The 16,989-nt window shown below is 36.8% G+C and overlaps 2 protein-coding genes across 5 annotated transcripts; one reads left to right on the forward strand and one right to left on the reverse strand.

Moving 5' to 3' along the window:
- Positions 1-774: 774 nt before the first annotated feature.
- LOC109124176 (uncharacterized acetyltransferase At3g50280-like) lies at positions 775-4,033 on the reverse strand. The gene is made up of 3 exons (XM_059736946.1): positions 3,953-4,033; positions 3,262-3,366; positions 775-1,266 (listed from the first exon to the last, which is right to left on the reverse strand). The coding sequence occupies exons 1-3, from the start codon at positions 4,031-4,033 to the stop codon at positions 775-777; spliced, it is 678 nt and encodes a 225-aa protein (XP_059592929.1).
- LOC104878662 (cyclin-L1-1-like) lies at positions 3,220-16,188 on the forward strand. 4 transcript variants are annotated; one of them, XR_009466725.1, is made up of 11 exons: positions 3,221-3,460; positions 7,277-7,461; positions 7,583-7,664; positions 7,930-8,070; positions 8,182-8,351; positions 13,031-13,304; positions 13,685-14,114; positions 14,230-14,268; positions 14,409-14,492; positions 15,697-15,921; positions 16,023-16,188. XR_009466725.1 is itself a non-coding variant. In XM_059740054.1 (10 exons), exons 2-9 carry the CDS (start codon positions 7,310-7,312, stop codon positions 14,477-14,479), a joined length of 1,359 nt encoding a protein of 452 aa, XP_059596037.1. In that variant the 5' UTR covers positions 3,221-3,460; positions 7,277-7,309; the 3' UTR covers positions 14,480-14,492; positions 15,647-16,188. The 4 variants fall into 4 exon arrangements, 3 of the variants coding, with proteins under 3 accessions (XP_059596067.1, XP_059596037.1, XP_059596023.1); XM_059740054.1 differs by having other exon boundaries at positions 15,647-16,188; XM_059740040.1 differs by having other exon boundaries at positions 15,697-16,188.
- The last annotated feature ends 801 nt before the right edge of the window (positions 16,189-16,989 follow it).

Consider the following 16,989-nt stretch of genomic DNA (forward strand, 5'->3'; position numbering starts at 1 on the left):
GCTCTCCCATGTGTATGCTCACCTTCGCTTTGACGTGCCCTTCATGCCCATATTCACCATCCATACCTCTTCATGCTCTCCATTATTCATACATCCGTCACTCCCTTTCCATCATGTTCTTGTGTGGCCATTGCATGGCCATGCATAACCATGTCATATTCATTTCACCTTATACCCAGGTCTCATACCCCATGCAAACATACCCATTTCTTCACTACCTTTCTCTCTCTACACCGTCACCCCAAACCCACTCAAACTCATCACCACTCACGCTCATGCGTTCACTCCGCACACTCACATCTTCACTCTTAAATTCATGTCTCATACCTACTGCCCACATATCCATCACATTACCTCCATTCATTACACCCACCTGTTACAACCCATTCCACATATGCCGCTGCAACCACCATTGCCTCCACATCCAATCCTTCCATCCATGCCAGCTTTCCAACACCTATACTCCACAAATCAGCACCTCAGGTGGCATTATTTTCTGCTCGGGGACCCAATATAAGAGATTTCAACTTCCAAGATGCGGATCTTCTCAAACTAGATATTCTAGCTCCAGGTTCTCTCATTTGGGCTGCCTGGTCTCCAAATGGAACGGATGAGGCCAATTATGTTGGAGAAGGGTTTGCAATGGTCTCCGGAACTAGCATGGCTGCACCACATATAGCTGGAATAGCTGCCCTACAGAAGGACTGTCATTGGGATTAAAAGCATTGGGAGTTCCTAGAGAGTGAATACCTCAGACCATGCGTTGAAGAAATGCTAGAAAGAGGTTCCATCAACCATGCCGTGATTTGTGGAACATCCAATGAAGATGCCATCCACAAGCCCTGTGACTTGAATTGATAGCAAAGACAAGGTGTGACCATCGTGATTAATTACCCTATCATGATCAAAGAATGATTGGAGAACTTGGGGTATATAAATTGATGAAAGGATGTCAGATATTGTCATGTCTGCAGCCGCGTGGATGAATTGCGCTCCGGGACTGTTGTTATAATCTGCAAATACCATGTAAGAGGGGAAACTATCCTCCTTCTTTGTTGCAAGGTGGCCTGCATGTGGACAGAAATGGTCGAGTGTGAGAGCGAGGGAATCCTTGAGCCTGTCTAAGAGAGTTGCCATGAAGTTTTGTGGATCATCCACATCAGGTGGTTTGCTAAAGAGAAGGCCCTTTCGGATATAATTGACGAAGAGCATGGCCAAGTCCCATGGTGTCAGGTAACAGGGCTCCTTAGTCTCTTCTGAAGTGAACTTTGGTTTAATAAATCATTCAAAGATGTGCCGCAACTGCTCCAGAGACTGAACTAAGTTTCAGATGAGCCAGTAGACTCTCATCTTGTTTGCTCTGGATCTGTCTTGGATGGTGCCAGCCTTAGAGTGGGGTTGGAAGTTTTAGTCTCGAGGCCACCCTCTGATCTTGATATGTTTGTGAAGCTCGAACAACTTGATTTTGATGATATGGAAGATTGGCGTCAATACCAAGACATCTAACAAGGAATCCGATTGCTGTTCAGGCCCTTCCAGCCCAGGATCAGTTACCAAGTTTGGTCTAGCATACAAGATTGATGCCCACTAGAGCCGCTCACACTGGTTCTCAAACTACCTCTTTCATGGCACTCAGTGTGGAAGGGTTTGATGCAGTTAATGGAGTCACAGAAGGAGATCTTCTGTTTTCAAGGTCATTAATGGGTTCATTTCCGGTCTCTGGTCAATTAGTCCAATGTGTGGGTAGCCTTCGAACCTGAGAACAAATCAAGCCATGAAATGAGCCACGGAACACTATCCACCCAGCGATTCATGTCCAATCTGTGCAACGTCAGCAAAGAAGTGATGACAATCAGGTCATGGGTTCAGTACCTAACAGGCAATCACCACATGCAATGGTAGCTCTGCATGATAGTCCAGGTGTCAAGATCACCACCATCAGTGCTAATTCATGCTCCAATCAACACCCCCACTCAAGCATTTTTGCATGGCCACCTTGAGTCACTTGCCATTTTTCTCATCCTCCGTTTTTTTAAATGATTTCTCTAAATCTCATTTTGTAAATATCCTTTCAAATTCAGCTTTTCAAATAATCCCGACTCCTCTACTTTTTCATCCTTCGTTTTTTTAGATACCCAACATCCCATTTTCAATAAAATTTGGTTGCCATTTTCTTTCCGGCAAGCCACTTTTGCATTTTCTTTATTTTCAAAATGTTTTAAAATAAGCAAGAATCAAATTTTGTAATTCCTAGTGATGGAATTTACGGAATTGATTCATGCAAAATAAAAGGGCTTTGGTGGGGGCCCAACATCAAATAAATTTCCATCAAAATAAAATTGAGTGAAATGACACATGTGCTATTGATGATTTTGTATTCAGTTTAATGACATGTATGCTATATCTTGTGATCATTGTTTTGTACTAATCTCATTTTCTTGATAGCGCATAGTGGCTCACTGCTCAGGTACACACTCATTCCCACTCTGGTTAGTCTATATGCATTTTCTGACTCTCATATGTGCATGATTGATTCGAGTATTCCTTGATTTTCTCGTTGATTGTCACGTCGGCTTCATTTATTAGTAGAGACCCGACTTTAGGGACTTAGAGGGGTGCTACGGTCTTTACCATACCTTCCCGATAAGTAACCTGACCCCCGAACCCAATCCGGTTTTTCACAGACCACCTTTTCCAAAATAAGGAGTCACACTTAGGGTTTTTCTTTCTTATTTTGTTTACCCTTTAAAAATAAAATAAAAATAAGTGGCGACTCCAAGTCATTTTCAAATAATCAATAAAAATCAATTTTTCAAATAAAAATCGAGCTCGCCATTCGAGTGGAAAACGCATTGAGCAAGTCGAAATGCGGGGTCCACAAAATTACTTTTAACAAAAAGCCAAAAAACAAACACCACCTTAGTGTTTTTTCTTTAATTTCAAAAATAATTTTATTTGACTTTTTTTTTTACCTATTCTATAGACCCATATATCTAACTTAATTGTTAATTTTTGAAATAAATATTATTATTATATATTTTAAAAAAATGAATAATGATATTTTTAAATTTAAATTATAATATTTTAAAATCTCACACTAATAATTTTAAAAATGAACAATATTATTTTATTTTTAATAATTTTTTAAAACTGCTCAATATTATTTTATAAAATAATAATAATATTTTATTTAAAATATTATAAAATTGAAAGCTGGCAAAGCTTAGAAGTTCTGCCTCCAGCTTCTAATTTCGATCGTACGCTTCTTCTGCCTTCAGCTTTCCTCCGCTCCTTTTCTTCACCGTCTTCCGCTGACATCTGGCTGCTACTCGCCGTCATAACCCGGCCACCGTCGCACCTCTGCGACTGTTTGCCCCACGAAACATATCGAAGCCAGCAAGGCTTCTTTGCCGTTCATTGTGTCCGCCACGTCTCTCCCGGAATCGCCTCCTTCCATCATGTGAGTCTGTGACTTCCCCTTTTCTATTTGCTAAAATGATTTACTTTTCTTCTTATTGATTTTGTTCCTATTTGGATTGTCTTTGTTTGTTCTTGATTAAACCCTAAAGTTTCTTTGATGGGTTACATATCGAAACTTGGCTGGAAAATTGAAAGTCCTTTGTGAAATTTGCAATTCAGAAACGAAATCCCTAAAATCCCAATTGGGACCTGAAATTACTGCTTCCATATATATATGAACTATCCATTATTGAGGCTAATCCGGTAGGTAAGTCGAGGCGTAAGCCTCAAAGCTTTAAAAGACCCTAATTTTTGTAATAGATATGTTAAAGTATAATACCCAATAAAACAAGATGTAAGCTGATGGAGAGGTAAAATGTAAAAACAAGAAAATGATAAAAAAAAAAAAAATGGTCGTAGTGGAGAAGGCTTGGACAGAGAAGAAAGTAGGAAGGATGAAGGAGAAAGGGAAGAGGCGAGACGGAGAACGTACAGATTGCTGAGACGAGGCAGATTCGGTGTCACTGGAGTAAGAGGGTGTTGTCTGAGTGAGAAGCCAAGGTTTTTCTTCCATTTTTTCTCTATTCTCAGTTCTCACCCACTATCCATGGGATTTTCGGTTAAAATTTTGATATTTTCTTCAATTTTTGTTTTTTTCCAACTAGGCCACCTGAGTCACAAAGACCCACAGAGGCGTAATCCTTTACCTCTCAATGATGGATTCGAGGAAGAATACACATTCTCATGACTTGTATGAAATTTGGAAATTGGATTATAAAATCACGAAACATAATTTTTATGAATTGGATCAATACTTCCAATTGAATGAGTGTGAGTAAAGCATCCATGGATGAAGATAGAAAAGTGGATTTCTAATTGTAACTAAATCTTCAATTCTAAGTTTGTTTGTATTTGTAGAGGGGCAATTGAAGCAAACTAGCTAGTAAGGATGTCTTTGGTTTACTAGAGACATCAAAATATTGTTTTAGCTTGGTGGAAACAAAATGCTTTTCCTCAGGATTCTCTCAAATAGAAATAGAGAGTGAAGTAACTAGAAAGATTCTTATAATCACCATGTTCTAGAAGGATCATCTAGAAAGCTAATCGTTTTGAATGCATTTAGGAAGCTAATCGTTTTGAATGCATTTAGGCAGAAAAGCTAACATAGATGTTGTGGATCAAATTTTTTTATTTATTTTGAATTTCTTTTATGGATCTCGGCACGTAAAAGGTGCATCTAATGCATGCCTTAGCCACACTGCGAAAGGCGAGATCCTTTCTGGAGTTTTGGTTTTTCTTCATTGCCTTGAGGCGTTTTTGCCACGCCAGTGCTTCAAGGCACGCCTGAAAAACACCTTCGAAAGCCTTTCACTTAAAACTATTAGTATCATATTCCAAATAGTTGGGATAAAATACACAACTCCAAAAATTGGATAGTACAATGTTAAGTGGATTAGTATTACTTACCCCAAATAGCTCCGATTAGTCTACCCTGAAAAATAACATAACTACATCATGCATGCACCATGAACCTCTGATTGCAAAACACAAAATGGAAGGTATATTGGTGCTTATAAATTGTATATATGTCTTTCTTTCGTTCTTTCTTTATTTTTAAATAATTGTTATCAGAATACCTGTTGTTCTTTCTTGTAATGTTTTTTATTCTATGTGGTGTTTATTTGATATGGTTTTATGGAGGTCATGAGTTTGCAATTTTCTTGTCTTTTCAATTTAATCTTTTTATTTATTTATTTATTTGATTTATTTTATAGACAAAAGCTTATAATAAGAAGTGCCAAAAAAAGGGGGCGCACCCAATGTATACAAGCTGCACAAAAAAAAAAAACAACCCAAGCACCAGAAAAGAAAGAAGAAACCTAGAAAAGAGTAAGACTAGCCACAATAAATAGTCTCTAGAAAATTCAGATGAGAGGGGATCTCCAAATCCAACAACTGTTTGGACCATTCCACAAGGGATCCAAAAAAGAGAACCCTTAGCCTTTGGTATGACAATTCTTCGTCTTTGAAGATTCTTCGGTTGCACTCTCCCCAAATAAGTAAATCGGAGCCATATGCCAAACTGCTCTTTTCTTCTTCTTTAGTCCCTTGAATTTCCATTCTAGGAGAGGATTTCTCATTGAAGCCGAGAACACACAAACCAAAGCAAAAGTTATTAACAACAATTTAATATCTTTAATGCACGTTATTTCATTAATTAATGAATTATTTTGTCGTCTTAAAGTTCAACTAAAATCTGTTTTGGGATTCCTTTATTTGGTTTCCAAGAAAAGAAACGCTAACTAAATTTTGAATCTTAAGGCTTGTTTGGTTGCTATTTTTGAAAACTGTTCTGGAAAACAGTTTTTGAGAACAGTTTTAAGAACAATTTTTTGTGTTTTAAAAAAAAAATTGTGTTTGGGAACTGAATTCTGAAAAATAGTTTTTGTTCTCAAAAATAAAAAAAACATGTTTGGTTGAGTTAATAAAAAAGTTTTTTAGAATAAGTAAAACCAAAAACATGTTTGAAAGTTATTTTTTTAATTAATAAAGTATTTTCTTCCATTAACTTGATATTATAAATATATAAATAATTTTCATATGCACAATTCATTTAAATTTTTTTTTAAAATTATTCCATTTTGAAATTTTTACATCAATTATATTTTCTTAAACAAATGATGACTTTGTCACCATGTGTAAGTATATTAATTTCAATAATTTAAGGAAGAAGAAAGGGTTTGCGGGTGAGGGTGTGGTGGTTGGGTGGAGCTCACCTTTGTGGAAACACAAAAAACAGCTAAGAAAACACAAAAAGAAGGAAAAGAAAATACGAAAAACAATTTATTCTTTGAACAGTGAAAAAACAATGAAAACATCTTTTTATTGTTCTAAAAAAAGTGGTTTTTGAGAACACAGAAAACACAAAAAACAAAAACACACCCTCTTCCCCAAACAAGTTTTTTGTGTTTTTTGTTTTCAAGAACAGTTTTTCAAGAACAGAAAACAATTCTTGAAAACAAGGACCAAACAGGCCTTAAGTTCTAAGTTGTTTTCAAATATAAAAAATTTTAGAAACTTGTATTAACCAAGCCAAATAGTTGTAGCATAGTTGAGTGGAAATTTGCTTTTCCTGGTCCCAAACCATTCAAAATTTTAAAATCTACTTTTAAGGAAAATTTGTTTGAATTGAAAAACCAAGAGCAGCTAAGAAAGGAACTCTTCCTGGTTAAATTATCATCTGTTCTCTTTGAGCTATATTGAGTTGTTGACATTATCTAGGAAAATAGTCACAGGTGCCCTCTCCACCATAGTTTTAAAAGGCACAAGGCGCACCTGAGATGCAAAAATCTCTTATAGCTTAGGTGCAAGGCGCAACGCAAGACGTGCTCTTGATTGAAGTGAAATGTGACCTGGGATGCATATCAATCTTATAAAATACGATTCAAAATCTAATCCAATCAATAAAAAATTTTAGATTCCAAACATTTAAAAGAAGCATTCAATAAAAAAATAATGAAATTATGCAAGTTTCAATATACAATTAAAAATTTCAAGAATAAAAGCATTTAAAAAGGAAGAGTAAAGTCGATAAGACACTCCTCTTCAATAGGTTACATGTCTTGGCAAGTGATGCACCATAACTAGGTAGTAGTTGCGCCTTGAGCCTATGCACACTTAAAGTGCACCTTTTAAAACTATGGTCCCCACCCCCCTCCTTTTTTGTTTTTATCAATTTATATGTGTTTTGTTTATATTGAAATATTGAAATATTGAAATATTGAAATATTGAAATTTGATGGGTTCTTTGTGACAGTTTATTCAAGGTTGCCTATCTCAGTTATCAACTATGATTTACACGGCAATTGACACATTCTACCTAACCGATGAGCAGCTAAAGAACTCACCTTCTAGGAAAGATGGTATAGATGAAGCAACTGAAACAACCCTTAGAATTTATGGTTGCGATCTCATCCAAGAAAGCGGCATTTTGTTGAGACTGTATCCTGTTATATTTTTGTTATTTTTTATTTTTATTTTTTTATAAAAATGCAGTTGTTACATGCAATTCTCATATCTCTTATTTTCCACTTGTTTGCCTACCTTAATCTTATCATGTCAGACCTCAAGCAGTAATGGCCACTGGCCAGGTTTTGTTCCATCGCTTCTACTGCAAGAAGTCATTTGCCCGTTTCAATGTGAAGGTTTATCCCTCCTCCTAACTATCTTTCTTTTCTAGGGAAACTGACCTCCACTAGACCAAACATCTGGATTTTTAAGAGGTCTTTGCTTTCTTTGATATCAAGTAATGGAATTTCTAAAATTTGAAAGTTTAATTTACATTTTTTAGGGCGTAGCTCAATTGAGAACAACACTATATCTTTATGCTTTCTCTTCTATTTTTTCTTAATATAGTACTGGTGTGGAACATAATTCTTTGTTCCTTTCATTTTTTTTTTCTTTGTGTAGAGAGTTGCTGCTAGTTGTGTTTGGCTAGCATCAAAGCTGGAGGAAAGCCCTAGAAAAGCAAGGCAAGTCCTCATTGTTTTCCACAGAATGGAATGCAGGAGGGAGAACTTACCCGTTGTGCACTTGGACCCATTTTCTAAGGTTTTGAATCTATATTGGTTACACAAGTCTGAGATTGTATATTTTATTTATTAGAAGTCCTGATGTGTTTTCTTCCTAAATCGTGTGCTTATCTTTGCTTTTTGTTAACAGAAATATGCAGAATTGAAGACTGATTTGAGCAGAACTGAAAGGCACATTTTGAAAGAGATGGGTTTTATTTGTCATGTGGAGCATCCTCATAAATTCATATCAAACTACCTTGCCACCCTCAAAACTCCTCCAGAATTGAGACAAGAAGCTTGGAATCTTGCAAATGATAGGTACATTCACAGCAGAGTATATAAATAAAACAAATATGTGTTTGTATTCATCCATGTAAATAATTAGTTTATATGTACTGCTAATTTGTGATTCTTGGATTCGAGTTCCATTTTCAAATTGGCAAATAGAGAATTTTATTAAGAGAGTCCCAACTAGGCATAACAACAAACAATCCTATGGTAAGTACCTACCATCAATTAAAAGATGGAACATGGCTTCACCTTTTTAGGCTTTACAGAAAGAATAGGGGAAGTAAAGGAAGTAAATGAAGAATAGTGGGGAGGTAGGGTTTATGGTAGAAGTAAAGAAAGTTTTTGCATTACTTTAGACTTATCAAAAAATGGTAGAAGTAAAGAATGTAAATCAAGAAAAAAGAAAAGAAAAGAGAGAGAGAGAGATAGAGGGAAGAAAAAGATAGATAAACCTTAGAGTCTTACCTTAGGGGCTCCATTTAGAGTAGAGGCAGTGTGGGATAGCGTGGAAGAAAGATTCTGTAGAAGACCTTCATTGTGTAAAAGATAATATATTTCAAAAGGGGGAAGGTTGACCCTAATTCAGAGTACCTTATCCAGTTTGCCTATTTATTTGTGTGTCTATTTGACATGCTTAGAAAGGTCAGATTGAGGCTAGTGAAGATTTAGAGATTTTGGGAGGAGGAGCTTTTCAAGAAAAAGATGCATTTAATGAAATGGTTGATTGTTTGCAGGGATAAAAAAAGGGGCGATTAAGAATCAAAATCCTTTCTTCACTAAAAATAGGGCGTCCATAGGAAATTAGCACTAGAGATATGCTTTTGAAGGAGAAGCTTTTTGGAAAAGGATCATTCAAGGGAAGTATGGAAGGGAGGGGGTTTGCTCTTCTTGTAAAGTGAGGAAGGGGTATGGGGTAGGAGTTTGGAAGAACATTAAGAAACAATGGGAGCCAACCGGACTTAGTTGGTTATAGGGTATGGGAGGAGGATGTCTTAGAAGGATAGGTGGTGCGGGGGTGGACCCCTTTGTATGATTTTTCCCCTCCTTGTATGCCTTAGCTTTGTCAAAGTTGCATGGGTGGTAGATGTTTGGGATGATTTGGGTAAGGGGGCCATTGGGATCCTCATTTTGGCAAACATTTGAATGATTATGAGTTTGATGATGTAAAGGCATTTATCTCAAGGCTTCAAGGGAAGTTAATGAAAAGGGTAGTGAAGGATAGAGTGATATGAATGAATGCCAAGGATGGGGCCATTTCTATTAAGTCTTTATACTCCATTCTAGAGTTTGCACATGCAATTCCTTTCCCAAATGCTATCATTTGGAATTATTGGGTCCCATCAAAAGCGAGTTTTTTGGAACGAGAGAGGGGCCTTTTGGAGTTAAGTGATCAAGAGGGACTATGGGGAGAAACAAGGAGTTTGGTGTTCTCGGGAAGTAAGGGATGAGTATGGTGTAAGGTTATGGGAAACAATTAGGAAGGAGTGACACTTGGTTAGCAATAGACTTTCCTTTGTGGTTGGTAATGAGTGGAGGGTGAAATTTTGGAAGGATAAAAGGTGTGGGGCTATACCTTTGTGTGATTCATTTCCCACTTTATATGCTCTTGCTGTATCTAAGGATGTTTGGAGTTTTTCCGATGGAGGGGGGATTTGGAGCCTTCTCTTCTTTTGACCATTCAATGGTTGGGAGGTGGATGAGGTGGAGAGTTTCTTATTATGTCTGAATGGGAAGATAGTGCAGAGGGATAAGGAGGATAGGGTGCTTTGGACGGAGACAAAAAGTGACAAGTTCTTAGTTAAGTCTCTCTACAAAGCCTTAGAGTCAAGTTCTCCAGATTCTTTCCCATGAAAATCATTTGGAAGTCTTGAGTTCAGCCGAAAGTGAGCTTCTTTATTTGGGAAGCAATGTGGGGAAAAGCTCTAACCTTGGACCAAATCCAGAAAAGAGGATGAACCTTAGCGAATGGATGTTATCTTTGCCAAATGCATGAAAAGTCTATAGATCACATCCTTCTCCATTGTGTTAAGACAAGGGCTTTATGAGAGATGTTCTTTATTATTTTTGGGGTGTCGTGGGTGCTTCCTTCTTCAGCTAGGTCAATGCTCTTGGGTTGGGATGGGTCATTTGTGGGCAAAAAGAGAAAGGAAGTTTGGAGAGCAAGCTCTTTATGCATCTTTTGCACAGTTTGGAAGGCAAGGAATAGAATTGCTTTTGAAGATGACGTGCTTTCCATCCAAAGATTAAAAAGTTCTTTTGTTTGTTTTCTTTGGTCAGAGACTAAGTTGTTTATAAAGGATGGTTCTTCGACACTAATTGGTTTCATTGATTGGTTGGACTCTTGATGAGGGTGGGGATGTTTTTATACCTCCATTTTGGTAGCTTTTTTTGTTTCAACTATGTGGGAGTGGGTGTATTTATCTTGTATACCTTGAGTTGCTATTTTGACGCTTCTTTTTAATATATTTGCTCCTCTTTACTTATCCTAAAAAAGAAAAAAATCAAAAGCAATTTTTTTTTTTTTTGTTTAGGAAGCTAGTTGGGGCAAGGTGTTGACCTGGGAGTTTCAAAAGATAGGGTGGTCGTAGGTGTACGAATGTATCCTTTGCAAAGGTGAAGAGAAATCGATAGATCACATCCTCCTTCATTGCATTGAATTAAGGGTTCTTTGGCATATTCTATTTTCTTTGTTTGACATTGTTTGGCTCCTTTCTTCTACAGTCAAGCCAACTCTTTTAAGTTGGCATGACTCCTTTGTGGGGAGGAAATATAAGAAGGTTTGGAGAGCTACTCCCATATGGTCTAGACAATTTGCACGGAAAGGAACCAAAGGGTGTTCGAAAGGAAGGTGCTGGCGGTTCAAGAGCTAAATTGCACTTTCCTTGGTAATCTTGTATCTTGGGTTAGTTTGTACATTGGGGAAGCCTTAATGCATTTAATTTATTTTGTAGATTGGATGGGCTCTAGATGAGAGTGGGAGCTGTGATCTTTTGTTTTCTCTCCTTGTTTTGTTTTTGCCTTGTGGCACCCATTTTATAGGTTCTGTGTACTGTGGTGTATAGCTTCTATTCCTTTTGTTAACAATATTTTCTTACTCACTTATTAAAGAAAAAGACCTTATAAGATACTCACATAAAAGATAAAACTATAAAATCTCATTATTAAAGGTTGCAAAGTCAGAAAAATTATTATTATTCATTCTATTTCCGTCTTACATTATTAGGTTTGTTTTTTAAGCTTTAGAACAACCTAAAAACTCGATAGAACCAAAACATTCTATACAGTAGCCTATTAGAACACAATATTTTGTTCTCTTGTAGAAATCCTAAACCTCTCATCACTGGAAAAAGTACAGGAACTTCTAATCAAATTAAACTGTAAATTAAGGGAAACTTGAAAGTTTAGAAGTATAAGAACTTATACTGAGATATTGTTAGCAAGGAAAAACTTCCTGAATTTTATATAAGACTCAAATAACCTCTAACATTAGCTTTCATTTTAAATGATTTGCAAAATTATCACAATACTCTTGACTGCTTCAATAGAATTTCTTTTTCCATTTTCTTCTTTCTGGTGAACAAACCTTGAGGGTTTCATGCCCGTCTTGGCAGTGTGTTGCCTTGCAGTTAGAATCCTTCAACTCTTGTAGGGGATTTTATGCCTGCCTTGGGTTGTAGCCCTTTAGTGTCTTCTTTTGTCATTTCTTTTTTCTGACATGTGTATTCCTTTTGTTAGATGCTGTATTTTCCTTGAAGGATGGCTCGTCCTTCCTGTAATTAAAAATTCATTTTATGAATTGTTTGTTTCTGATCCCTTGGGCTCTCCCACCCACAAAGAAAAATTTTAAAAATATATATATTAAAAAAGTAAAGACATCAAAATTACAAGTTCTGTTTTAATTCTCTAGAATAGAAAAGTTGAGCTCGGCTAACGCAAAGAAATAAGATTAAAATTTTTTTAGAAAGTCATCTTGCTTCAAGTTAGTTTTAAAGTGACAACAAAAACTTTGGGGAAGAAGAATGATCTCCTCTTGGTCTTTCTAGCTGCGGAGACAGCATATGATGCAGCCTCTCAAGAAATATTGTGGTGAGAAAAAGTAAAGAGCACAAAAATGTGCCAGATGAAGACATGGTGGACTTGTATGCATGTTGCTGCATGTGAACAATTGAAGGAGGGATAAACAAGTATAGCTCAAATGAGCATAAGGAAGATAGAATGTTTAAATAAGTCTGTTGCAAAACAGGAGAATATTGAACTAGACATGAACAGATTTGTTAGAAGTAGATGGAGCTTCAACCTTGTTCAGGTGGAGAGGATGTGACACATGTTTGATCATGTGTAATAGAAACTGATGTTCATACGCCAATAAAGAATGATATGGTTTTAATTGGAGGTGCAATATTCAATGAAGACTTTATGGAAGGCAAGGCTAAAAGGATCTGGAATGAAACATTGAGAAAAGATGTGATGGCCCATATCAGAACTACACTCTCTAGGTAAAATGTAATTATGAAATAGGACACATAAATCCTCAGAGTTAGAATAATTTGGAAAAATAGGGTAAACCTAACACGAGTTGTATTCCCTGAATGGTTTGTGGTGCTTTAATGGTATTTGTCCTCGTTTGTATCTTGTCTTTCACTAGAAGTTGTAGTCCGGTTCAATATGCTGTTTCTTGAATTATGTGTTTGTTCTCCTTTGAACAGCTTGCGCACAACCTTATGTGTTCAATTTAAGAGTGAGGTGGTGGCTTGTGGGGTTGTATATGCGGCCGCTCGTAGGTTTCAAGTACCCCTTCCTGAGAATGAACCATGGTGGGAGGTATTTGATGCAGAGAAGTCTGCAATTGATGAGGTTTGCAGAGTCCTGGCTCATCTGTACAGCCTTCCAAAGGCACAGCATATCCCAGTGTGTAAGGATGGAGATTCTTTCACATCTTCTAACAAGTCACGAGATTCACAAACTCAGCCAGTTTCAAAGGTGATTATGATTTTCCCCTTGTTATTTTCCATCTGCTTAACTTATTGTAATTATGTTTTTCTGTCAACAATTTATGCATGAGCTGACTTCCCAAACAGCATTTCATACATCAGTAGGGCAGGCACTACTTTGACATTTTCTCAAAAAAAAAAAAAAAAAAAAGACTGAAGGAAAATGAAGAAAAAACAGGTGAATAGTTGTGCTGCTCTTTTTGGTGAACCATTGTACCTGCCAGCTATGCCTGTGCCTAGAGAAAGGTTAATGACGGCAAGAGTAGCAGAAGTTTTACTCATTATTGGATGCTGTTAATTGATTGCAGGACCCCCTCCAAATAACAAAATGGAATTATATTATTGATGTGGACAATTGTTATTTTGCAGGAAGTTTTGCAGAGTGGCCCGGCTAATAATGCTACTGTCACTCCCAAAGCAGCTTCCACGTTGATTAATCCAGAATCAGGTGGGTCCAAGAATTCAATGGTAAAACAAGCCCTTGACATGTTGAAGGAATCCAAAAAGGGTGATGATGATCCCAAGAGCATGGCTGTGGAGGGAGAGGGTAGAGAAGAGCCCATACCATCCAAGTCTGAGCATAGAACAGAGGCAAGTGGGGAAAGGAACAAAGAGAGGGAAAGGGAGAGAGAAAGGGACAGGGACAGGGACAGAGACAGGGAAAGGGAAAGAACAAAAGCACGGGACCGTGATAGAGGAAGGGATTCTGATAGGGAACGGGAGCGTGATGAGATTGACAAGGACCGGGAGAAGGTGAAGGATAGAAAACATCGGTCTAAGGATAGAGGAAAAGATTCAGGTTAGTTTGAGAGTAATCTTTTCTTTCCTTACATGTATACATGGTCGAAAGTCCAGAAATGTAGTCATTTATCACTATATTTGTTCTGTGGATTTGATGTTCACTACTGGTGCAGGAGGGCATTCAGAGAAATCAAGGCGTCACTCATCTCGAGGTATGCATTTAACATTCTTACGAAGGTCGTGTTTAGTTTAATAAATTCAAACATGAGAAAATCATTTTTATTTAACATATTTTTTTTCTTTGCTTAGTGCTTTTTAATGCATATAAATTCTAACTCTCCCTCATTTACAGATCGGGACTACCACAGCTCCTCTTATTCTTCAAGGGAGAAGGATCGCCATAGACATCATCCTTACTCTTGAACCAGTAGCCAAGGTGTACCTTTTTTCTAACCCAACTATTAGAGCATGATATACACTTATAAACGTATGTTATGTGCTTCACTCAAGAGAAGGGGTTATTTGTTTCTTGGGAATTTTAATTCTTGAAAGCAAGCTGCTGTAAAACCATTTTTTTAGAGATATTTGTTTTCTAAGTTATCACATGTTATCATAAATTTTAATGAATTTTTTTTTAATTAGATCTTCATTTTAATGAACAAAAGTAAGTGAATAAAAATACATCCAATTCTTGTCCCATATCCTATACGCCTCATATGGCAGATGTTAAAATTCTGTCTTTCTTTCCTCTTCCTCCTAAGCTGAATAGCATCAGGGTTTGGGAGTCATATTGGTGAAGAAGGCATTTATGGTATTTCATTCATGCTGCTAATTGGAGTTTTTCTATTTATAAATTTTGAATATTATAATTTTTAATTCAAAGCAGTTTTTGTATAATCTTAATGGACTAAAACTATCAAGAGGAGGTTGAATAGGTAATCCATGAATTAATTTCAAATTAAATTATATAGTTGACAATATAAAATAATATATATTTTTTTATTTATAGATTTTAAATATTTTAATCATAAATATTATTAACAAAGAAATAAAAATTACCTACTAAATTATAAATTATAATGGTTTTTACATAATGCTAAACATGGAGTGAGATTTCATTTTTTTTTAAGTGGTTTGCATCCAGATGCATTATAATTTATATCAAGGAAATCATACTTAGATGGAATGACTCCTTTGTTGAAAAGAAAAGGAAAAAAGGCGTGCAATGCAGTCTCTTTATGATTTTTTTGGATCTTATGGAAGGAAAGAAACATAAGAGTCTTTGAAGATATTGAATTAGCGAATCAAGTTATTTTACGGTTTTTTTTGTACATGTTTTCGGATTGGGTTATGGTGCATGTATGTTATACATCGTGGTCCATTTTCGATTTCATTGATTAGTTGAGATGTAAGTAAGAAGGTGATTTTTTGCTCTTCCTTTTCTTTTTGGTCTTGTTGCCTTGTAAACATTGTGTATACTTTGAGGTGTATATTAGATTTTTTTTAATATAATTGTTTTTACTTATAATGTAAATTATAATATCATAGAAATTTATTTTTGTTAAGTTTAATATTCAAATATATCTATAGACCCCATTGTGGACACCACCTGGGAGTTTGAAAATTTCTCGTTTTTGAAGTGGGGGGACCTCATGTTGGAGGAGGCAAGCAGCGTGGGACACGTGGGGGAGGATGTGACCATTACCATGGTGGTGGTTGAAACTTCAGAAGATGATGGTTGGAGCAGGGAGATAGGTGGAAGCGTGGAAGAGAAGAAAGAGGCGGGATAGAAGGAGCAGGGAAGAGAAGCTCAGGAGGTTCCTGAGGTGAAGAGAAAAAAAAAAACAGAGGACGAGAAAGTGGAGGTGGGTAGCCAAGCAATTCTTTACCTGAAAGGAGCTTTCTGGGTACGACTATTGTGAGCTTCTTATCTCTCATTTCCATATTGATTTACTCTCATTTTCAGCTATTTTACTGGGCATTGATTTGTTGAGGGGAGCTTTCCAGGGGCCATACGTTTGCTTTGTTGGATCTACTCTTTGTATGCATGCTCTGTCTTGGCTTTATATTTTGGTATCGTTATTTTTCTCTGGTAAATATGCGTTAATCCTTCTTGGAGTTTGATGAGTAAAGATCCTGCTCTTGTTTCTTGTGGATTCTACCTGTATTAGCCCATTTATGTTACCTGAAATGAGGCTTTACACGTTCCTGTTTTGCTTGTTTTCCTATTTGACCTTCTCTCCGTTTTTGCTATGGCTCCTATTTCTGTTTTTCCTCTTTTGTTTCTGGTGTGTTTGAGGTGCTAAGTATCATAGTTGGATTGGCCACTTGTTGGGTTAACCGTTTGCCAAGTTGGCTATTTTGTTGGGCGTGTTCCCAGGAGGCGAATCTGGTGTTTTTAGCTCTCTATGCGGTTTTTTTTTTTTTTTTTTTTTTTTGAATATTTTAGACAATAGGAAGGTGAGCAGTGGAGATAAACAAGACTTATGAGTCCGAAAAAAGCCATCAATGGAGCAGCTTTAGAAACACGAGCTAGCTTGGCAAGAACCTTATGAGTCAGAGAGCCAATGAAGGCGAAAACAAGACCTAGTAGAGAAGGAGTCGACTTATGAGTTTTTTTTATTCCACCGAGCAATGGGTTTTGCTCCATTCGGGGTGTACTGGAGAAATTTGAGGAGGATTTCGGCCACCCATTTGTTCAATCCAGGGAGAACAACTGGCTTCGAGATGTTTTGGAGGACTATTGGGTTGAAAATGGTGGGTGAGTTTAGGTCTTTGATGGAGAAGAAATGTGAGGTGAAGGTGGAGAAAGTGTTGCATTTTGGGTCTTTGAACAATGTGATGATGAGCGTGTTTGGAAGGAGCTACGACTTTGGAGACGAGTGGATTGAAGAAGTGTTAAGAGTCAGTGGGGTAGGCTTAGAGAAGGTTCA

Source organism: Vitis vinifera, chromosome 1, assembly GCF_030704535.1.
Source record: "Vitis vinifera cultivar Pinot Noir 40024 chromosome 1, ASM3070453v1".
Lineage (NCBI taxonomy): Eukaryota > Viridiplantae > Streptophyta > Magnoliopsida > Vitales > Vitaceae > Vitis > Vitis vinifera.

Coding starts and splice junctions, on each gene's coding strand:
- LOC104878662 (XM_059740054.1), top strand. CDS start 7,310: ATGATTTACACGGCAATTGACACATTCTACCTAACCGATGAGCAGCTA. Junction 7,462..7,582: donor AGCGGCATTTTGTTGAGACT/GTATCCTGTTAT, acceptor TTATCATGTCAG/ACCTCAAGCAGTAATGGCCA. Junction 7,665..7,929: donor TTGCCCGTTTCAATGTGAAG/GTTTATCCCTCC, acceptor TTCTTTGTGTAG/AGAGTTGCTGCTAGTTGTGT.
- LOC109124176 (XM_059736946.1), bottom strand. CDS start 4,033: ATGGAAGAAAAACCTTGGCTTCTCACTCAGACAACACCCTCTTACTCC. Junction 3,367..3,952: donor CTGCCTCGTCTCAGCAATCT/GTACGTTCTCCG, acceptor TGGGGCAAACAG/TCGCAGAGGTGCGACGGTGG. Junction 1,267..3,261: donor AAGCTGAAGGCAGAAGAAGC/GTACGATCGAAA, acceptor ATTAAACCAAAG/TTCACTTCAGAAGAGACTAA.